This window comes from Bidens hawaiensis, unplaced genomic scaffold, assembly GCF_021521415.1.
Source record: "Bidens hawaiensis isolate Kalapana, Puna unplaced genomic scaffold, B.hawaiensis_p1.1 tig00419420_1, whole genome shotgun sequence".
Classification (NCBI taxonomy): Eukaryota; Viridiplantae; Streptophyta; class Magnoliopsida; order Asterales; family Asteraceae; genus Bidens; species Bidens hawaiensis.
Window position 1 is genome coordinate 425,423 of NW_027504854.1, and position 9,249 is coordinate 434,671.

At 33.6% G+C, this 9,249-nt stretch overlaps 1 protein-coding gene across 1 annotated transcript; it reads left to right on the top strand.

Annotated features, from left to right (window-relative positions):
* Positions 1 to 392: 392 nt before the first annotated feature.
* LOC143608718 (uncharacterized) lies at positions 393 to 8,407 on the top strand. The gene is made up of 3 exons (XM_077083675.1): positions 393 to 416; positions 504 to 606; positions 8,019 to 8,407. Exons 1-3 carry the CDS (start codon positions 393 to 395, stop codon positions 8,405 to 8,407), a joined length of 516 nt encoding a protein of 171 aa, XP_076939790.1.
* Positions 8,408 to 9,249: the final 842 nt, after the last annotated feature.

The following is a 9,249-nucleotide window of genomic DNA, read 5'->3' on the forward strand; positions in this document are numbered from 1 at the left end:
ACGTTACGATTGACTCAGATTTAGATCATTTTTTAGGACTATTCTATTTCTGGGTTTGGGTATGATTATTGGGCTGCGAGTTTCGATGGTGTTGATGCTAGACGTAATAAATTATTAAAACTTATGGGTTTGAGCTCTACATGGCATGTTAAAAGAGAGAATAAGATGAGTATGAAGTTGGTTTTGTTAATGAGATAAGAGACGTAACCGAACCTATGTGATGATTGGTCAACTAAAAACATGGAGTTGGTAATCAAAACTATAAATTGTGATGAAGAAAACATGCTAATGGAACCATCATTTGAATTAGAGCGGAGAGTAAACCGAGTCTTGGTTCATCGAAAATAGACGGTGAATTGATGTGCTTGTTAGATAGGAGGAAGAAAGTGAAAATGTGTTGGCTTGAAAAGCCGAATGTTAGTTTTTATTATTATTATTATTATTATTATTATTATTATTATTATTTACAAACTGGATTATTTTTATGATTTTATTTGAAACAGATGAAGCATCCTTCAGCATTGGGTGTGTTTAAAGAGATTAAGAGTGCTGCAAAAATTAAACATGTTGTGATTTTCTTGATTATGAAGCATCCTTCAGCATTGGGTATGTTTAAAGAGATTAATATCTTTTATAAAGACCTGACATGATACACAAACAGATCTACCACTGGCCTTCATTGTTAAACCACCGATGCTGCCACTTTTCATCCACAAGCCACCACACTGACGTCGAACCACCGTTGCCATATTCATACACAAGCAATCACCTTTAATCATCCCACATTAAATACCATTATCACTAACCATAACCATCACCACAAAAAAAAATACTTAGATTGGTATGTGTTTTTTTATGAAAATTTATTAATTATACAAATTAATTATTTTTGTTCTTATAATACACATGAAACGAAGAATTTTATTTCTAGCACAATTTTGACATTTGATGGTTTTGATTATTCATATGTCAAATAGGTGAGAGGAAAACCCTAGGGTTTTTGGTGGAAAAGAAGATAGAAGGGAAAGACGAAAAGAGGTTTTCTAAATAATCGGAAACGAATAAAGGATGAAGACATTAACGGCGATTGGATATTTTGATTAGCTGACACCTTGGAATGGATGTTGGATAGTGGAACTAACTTGCTAATCATAACTAATGAAATGACTAATGACAGTCTCACCTTTTATCTTTTTTTTTCTACAAATGAACCCTGACTAACGAAATCTTAACTTCGTTAGTTTTCATGATGTGGCATTATTATTTGGCATACATGTGACATGCTTATGTGACATATTGCGCTGCCACCATCACCACCACCATGGCAGTCAGCCCACCACGACCGCCGCCACCACCAGTTTCCTAAAAATATGAAAATATTTTATATATGTTTTGTTGTATGAATTTGACTTTTGAGTCAAGCAAACAAGTTTAAAAATAAGATAAACTATTAATATGAATCTTGCCACTTAACTTCTACAGTTCACATGGTACTTCAATGAAGAAAATGATAATACAAGTTTTAACCTTGATGGCTCCTCCTGCCAAATATGAAGTTGATATTATGACTCATTTATAAACAGTCCATTACAAAGCATGATCACAAAGAAATTTTGTATACCTGTTGTATTTTGTTTATCAGAAGAATTATATTTTAAGGATACAATGGAGCTAAAATAGCATTCATCTTCTGTCAAGGTATTCATAAAATTCTGTCAAGGTTAGGTCGGACTGCGCGAACCCGTTAGCATGATTACAAAAACACAATGCAATAAACTTCAAACGACTTTTAACCCGTGTGATCCATATCTTAAAGCTTGCAAATGTAAAAAGGTTTATAAAAGTGTTTATATAAATATATCTATAGTTACTAAGTATAACTTATAGATGTATGTCCAATCAGCTTACATGTTAATTTAAGCCTATAAAAGAACCGAACATTAACGAACTGTTCGGCTCGTTTATTTATAAAACGAACAAATATGAACATGCATCTTGTTTGTTCATTTATTTTCGTGAGCATCCGGTTATGTTCGTTCATTTATGTTCGTTTATTTACGTTGAATTATTTTCGTCCGTTTGTGTTTTATAAACATCTAAGTAGTTATATATATATATATATATATATATAAAGGGTTCGTTAAAATGAATGTGGTAAATTTAAGTCACTAATTTAGATGTCTTTTCCGGATAAATTGTGATGTATGAGACTTGTCATTTCCATCGCAAACTATTCATTTAGATTTTAAATGAACAAACATGAATGCATACGAACATGTCTTTATTTTAAATGAACGAACATGAATAAAGTAATGATAAGGTACCTTGGAGTACCAAGGATTCCATTATGGTAACAACCTAGTGTTTCCCATTTTCTGAAAGACAAAGCTAAATATTTTGGTCTAAATGTAAGCAAAATATGTAACCACCATTATGACCGAATCTCAATCAAATACGCTTCTTGTTAACATTGGACCGTTTATGATCTATGACCTACATCAATTGAGAAAGAAACCAACACCTTAAACTTTAACTTTCTGAACTTGTTGTATTTATTCATGAAGATATTTATTCCACAATTGACCTTGTTTTCAACATGCTTGATATCTGATGATACAATATCAGTAAGTTGTTACTCTCTACCCAAAACAACTTCAGCAATGTTCTTGAAATAAGATTTTTTAATCATGCCAAATGCTTTAACATTTGGGATTCTTTTGCAATAGAAAGTTGGTATTGCCTACAAGTGATTATTTTCTTTTTAGTTTTTTAATAAACAGATTATGGTAGTAATCATACTATTGTTGTAACAAAAATAATTATCAAAGGTAAAACAAAGTTGCATACCTTTTCTTTTTACCTAGTTGAGACTTCATTCCCGTCTCATAAAACATATCTTGTCTCACATAAATGTATTCTTTGCTCATTTTTTACGAACTTCGCCGAAGATAAAACACACGTTTGACACTACAATTATTAAAAGATTAATGTAAAAGAAAGGTTTTAAACTACATATTACCAACATACAAAGGAACACACATACCCAAGAACACATCATAAAAACGTATTACATATAGAGTAGAAACAACTGACCTTGAGTGTAGTACCAAGACACTCTCATAAGATTGCTACTTCAAAAAAATAACACGCAACTCAATTTTCAAGAACAATTCTCCGTTTGTAACATGCGAAATTATATTATTTCTTTATTTATGTGCAAAACTCCAGATAACATATTCGCTCAATTTAGATACTTAAACTTACAAATAAGTAAAACATGTAGTAATATTGAGTTAAAAGTGAAGTTTCAAACACCAACAATATCATTATCTAAAAAATATATTATTAAACAAAACCATATACATCCAAAAGTCAAACAAAAATATGTGAAAAAAAAAAACAAAAACGTTGCAAATTAAATAAGCAACTAAATTAAAGTGAGTTTTGATATGCAAATAAATTAGGAGATAACACAATTTACAAATCCATAAAATAAGTTATATCCAATCTGCATAAAAGAAATTATTTGACGATGAAACCCAAACTTTACTTGAATACCCCACTGAAGTACTTAAGTAAATTAAAACCAATTAGCATTAAATTAAATTTTAAAAATAAATGTTTGATCATTAAAGTCAAACCTTATATAATACCCTACTGAGGTGTTTAGCCCAAAACATTAAAGCTATCATATTCAATAATCTGATACTTTAACTTTGAAAGTAAACAAAACTCAATTCACTTCAACTTGAAGCCTCTAACTAAAATTAAACATAAATTTGTAGATCTCAATTTTGGAGTTTATCAGTAAAGCATCTAACATAAAATCATGACGAATCTGGAGGTGATCAAACCTATAGAAACAAAGATTAATAGTTGTAAAACATAGTACTTGTAGCAATTAGATCGTTTAAAATCGATGAATAGGAACGGTGGTTTTCTTTTAGATTAATTAGAGTTTCATTGTAACAAACCGCTCCAATCTTATACAAAATAATAATAATAATAATAATAATAATAATAATAATAATAATAATAATAATCATAAAACTAATAATAATAATAATAATTGTACATGATTTAGAAGGGTGTAAAGTTCTAGCAACTTATCCAGTCATGATTTTATTATCGGGATCATAAACCTCAAATGATCTTCAATAACTAACAAATGCATAACGAAAAATAACCCTAATAAGAACACTAACGGAAATAACGTTTTGAAATTGAATACAATAATAATGATATATATCATAAAACCTTAGAAAAATTAACGAAAAACCTAATTAATAAAGAACTATGAATCTTTAATAGTTAACAAAGGCCGATCTTAAATATAGAACAAAAGCTTATCAATTTTAGGTATGCATATAGATTAAGGCAATGATATAACTTACTTGTTGAATTCGATTTGAAATTAGCATAATAAGAAAAAGACGTCTGTAAAAAAAGGATTCAAAATTAGTGCGCAATTAATGTGTTGCTGAAGCGATGAAATCGCGCCATGGAATCGTTGATTGAAAGGTAAGATTTTGCAATTGTGAAGATAGAGAAAGTCAATCAATCCACCACGATCTTCGCCCAGTCTTCTCCATGTTTCAATCCAAACCAGCGATAAGGTGGGTGTGAGCAAGATCTCGCATGCAGAGGAAAAAGGAAAATATTAAGATGAGTTGTTATGACCCGTGGGCTATCCGGGTTTCATTAGAAGGCCCATACCCGTCAAAATTTATAAATAGAAGCAATCTGGTGGCTTGAGATGGGACAGATAGTGACCAGAGCGCGACACGTAGGATATTAAAGGTTTTGTTTGTATTACGGGGTTATTTTATTTTACTTGTTTCTAATATATATATATATATATATATATATATATATATATTTGATTTTAGTTTTATGTATTCTAAGGAAGTTAATAATTATATACTTAGGATTTGATAATGAAAATTGTTTCACAAATAAATTAAAAGATGTTATAACATGGTTTAAAAGTTATATGGGTTTGGTAAAACTCATGACCCGCTTCTTTTTTTAATATAAAATTGTTTCTTAATTACAAATCATATCTTTTTAAAAAAACAATAAATATTAATTTTTAGTATATCCCTATTTTATAGGATTTTCATATCAAATATTTGGTGAGCTTGATTTTTAATTTAATGAGATGTTTTAACCCATTTAAGGACTATCAGGGTTTTGTAAGACCCATACCCGTGAATTCGGATCAAATGCATGAGAAGCCTCCATTTAAAAATCAAGCAATCTGGTGGCTACCATAAAAGGGAGGAGTGCCTACATCGCGACACGCAGGATTTTCGAGTTTTCGTTTATAATACACACACACACACATATATATATTGCAACCTCCTAATCACTCACATAATTACTATGGCTTCCAAATCATGCTTAACAATATGTACTTCTGGCCTATGTTGTTGTACGTTTTATATCAATGTTTCACTCTTCCACGTATGCTACACATGTCTTACCTTAATGTATTTTTTGCAACGACCAACTAAGTAGCGCCGGATATTCCATACGTGGCCCCCATTGGCTAAAGGTAGCCCGAGCCAGCCACGAGTACAGACGGGTAACCCCTAGCGCCCCACCTATTTAGGGATTCCCATGATAAAATCCGACCCCCACACCCGCCAAACTTCACGACAGTGAGTAGACGGTAAAACCGGGTAAGATCAAGACTCGAACCCTGGCATGCGGCCGACCGGGGTTATGACCCGTAAGAGTTACACCATTGACGACGAACATTAAATCCACTTAACATGTTTTAACTGGCATTAACGAACTAGTTGATGGAACGAGGTATTTAATTATATTTCGTTGAAAGGGATTATTATTTATTAATATAATGTCTTTTAATTACTAGTTAATTCAAAACACATTGGGTTCGGGCCTATTGTTATGCATGGACTTGAAAGAGGCCTATTATTCAATTATTGATATATATATATATATATATATATATATATATATAATATGAAGATTGATCATAATATATATTGGGATATCATTACCTGAGATAGGTCAGCCGGCAACTCCAAAAGGAATACCAAACCCTTTCCCTCCGATTGAAAGACTGTCAAGACAGCCATCAAGTCGCCATTTCCCGCCGAAAACTAGCCACCGTAACAGCCCAGCATCACCGCCAAGTTTGTTGACGTTGTTCCTGTTATGTTCGGTCGCAACCACGGAACCTAGTTTCGTCTCACGTTCGTTTTTCTAGCACTCGTTTGTCGATCTTTGGTGTCTTAACCGGTTAATCATTAACCGAGGTAAACTTAAATATTATCGTTGTTGATTTATATTTAACTAAGTTGTTTTGACTCGTACTCATATTGTTTGTAACCGGATCCTGTACGGTTCCGTTAAATGTTGATTACTCGATTCAATATTCCGCTGCGTTTTCTTGTCAATTATTAATATGATTAATAATTATGAAACCAAATTATTATACCGGGTTTAAAAGTTAAACCATTGGCATCACCACTGGAACCCAATAGTGGTATCAGAGCCTTGTTTACAACATACGAGTCGAATCCGGTCTTTTCACCTGATCTACATCATAAACTTCAAGCTAGTTGAAGTTTTTGATCTAGATATGTTTTTTGAGCAATCTTGGTTTGGTCAAATTTTATTTATTTTATTTGACCAAAATATTGCTGAATTTTATTTTTATTGAATATGTAAATCTGGCCCGACTTTGTTTGTTTGGTTGAATGGTTTTTGGTTTTTGGCCATATGGATGGTTCAAAAGTTGTATTTATTTTTCGGTTTTATTTATGGTTTTTGGCCACTTTGATGGTTCAAAATTGTAATAGATAGGGTTTAGTATTTCATTACTTGTATTAGTGAATATTGTATTGAAGAAGACCCGAAGGAAAACCAAGGACGAGCTCACGGAGTTCTTGAAGTCAGTGGGAGTAAGCAAAGATGACCGGATGCACCAAAAGTCCATCCTTGTGGTTGTTTGTGTTGTGACCCCTTGACCCGATTGGTCTTGCTAATAGGCTCTAGCAAAACCAATCACCTTTTGGCCATTTAAGATTCACATATTCTTGTTTGCTATTGTGGTTGCTTGCTTTATTATAATAGGTTATAATACCACCAACCTAATACCAAATATATTAAAATAAATTTTAATCAATCAATTGAGTTTTTTGCAAAATTAAACAAAATTTGATTTTCCAAAACCTTATAACTTAATAGTTTAACTATTAACTTAAAATTGGTTAGTCATATCGCGACAAACTTAGTTTTAATAGGTTATTTAAAACTAAGTGTCCTGAGAGATGAAAGGGTTCATTAAGTTGTCCCGATTAATACAGTAAAACTGGACTTTTACTCTATTCGGTAAATTCTAAAATTAATCCCAATTTTAAAATCAATAGTTTATGCCATCCTACTATAAGCCACACTTGAGGCATACCGCGAAATTTCAAGTGTTTGGAGCTACAACATCGCACTTGTTTTCTAGCCTATCCCTTCAAGGTGAAAGGGTTTCGTTGACACATCCGGCCCTTTCGCACGTGACTGTACTAGGGCGACTGTTAATCTACTCTCCTGTTACGTGCTACAGTTGTCTGAAGACTAAAGTTGGCATAGATGAGGCTAAACGTATCTACCTAGACAATTGTTGTCTTAATAGGCCTCATAACCGAGAGTTGTGCTTTATTCACAATTGGCAATCGTTGTCAGTCTGCCTAACCACTTTTGTTGTGTGCTACAGCTGCCATTACTAACTGGAAGCCAGATTCTCAAATCCTTATTTTATTAATGTTAATTGGGTCATTACTAATAGGATTATAACATCGAAAATACTAATTAAAATTACTTTTACTTATTTAAATAGATGTCATCTGATAATAATTCCCCATTCACCCTCAAGACTATTCTTGAGAAAGAAAAGCTGAATGGCACTAATTTTCTTGAATGGCACCGCAACTTGAGACTTGTTCTCAAGATGGCAAATAAGCTCTATGTTCTCGATGGACCGGTTCCATTAGAGCCTGAAAACAATACAGCTGCTGCCAGAAAGGTTCTTAAGAAGCATAATGACGACTCCTCTGAAGTCGCTTGCATTATGCTAGCCACCATGTCATCTGAGCTTGCTAGCTTAGAAGATCTTGGTGCCTATGAGATGCTTGAGAAACTCAAGGGAATGTTTCAGAAACAAGCCCATCAAGAACGTTTTGACACCATGAAACAGCTTATCAGCTGCAAGATGGAACAGGGATCCCCTGTTAGTGCGCATGTCGTCAAGATGAAAGGGTACATCGACCAACTGAAGGAACTTGATTATCCGCTGTCAGATAAAATGGCAGCAGACTTCATCTTGAACTCTCTTCCCAGCTCTTACGACCAGTTCGTAATGAATTTTAACATGAATGACTAGGTGAAGACAGTGTCGGAGCTTCATGGTATGCTCAAGACGGTTGAGATGAACATTCCTACTAAAACTAATCAAGTTTTGTTGGTTCTATCGGTTGGTGTCAAGAAGCCTAAACCCAAGAACCGGGGTTATAACGGTAAAGGCATGAAGAAGGTTACTGTTGCTGCCAAGCATGCCACAAACACTAACAGGAATGTTTCAAAGGCACCGTCGCTGCCTCCTGAGGAGCGCCAGTGCTACAAGTGCAACAAGATGGGGCACTGGATGCGTAACTGTCCCGATCATCTAGCTGAGCTAGCAAAGAGGAGGGCCAATGGTGAAGGCTCTTCTAAAGGTATTTCCATATAAGTTATTGAACTTTTAACTGTTTCTAGCAGCACATGGTTATTTGATACCGGATGTGGTTACTACATCCTTAATGTCTTGCAGGAGCCTAAAAACTGGAAGAAACTAAAACAAGGCAGCATGGAACTCATCGTTGGTGATGGGAAGAAAGTCCCAGTTCTTGCAACCGGCATGTATCATTTTGCTTGTCCGTCTGGCCTTGTAGTTACTTTGAATAACTGTTTGTTTGCACTTGGTTTGACCAGGAACATTATTTCAGTTTCTTTACTTTTTCAACAAGGTTTTAAGTATGCTTTTAATGGTATTGCTATTTCTGCCTACTTGAATGATATCTTTTATTTTGAGGCTAAACCTCGAAATGGTATTTATGAGATTGATGTTCAAATTAACAATAATGTATTTAATCTTTCTAAATGTATCAGATCTGGCATCAATGATACGTTTCTATGGAATTGCGGACTTGGCCACATAAGCAAGGCACAAGTTAAAAGACTCCAATC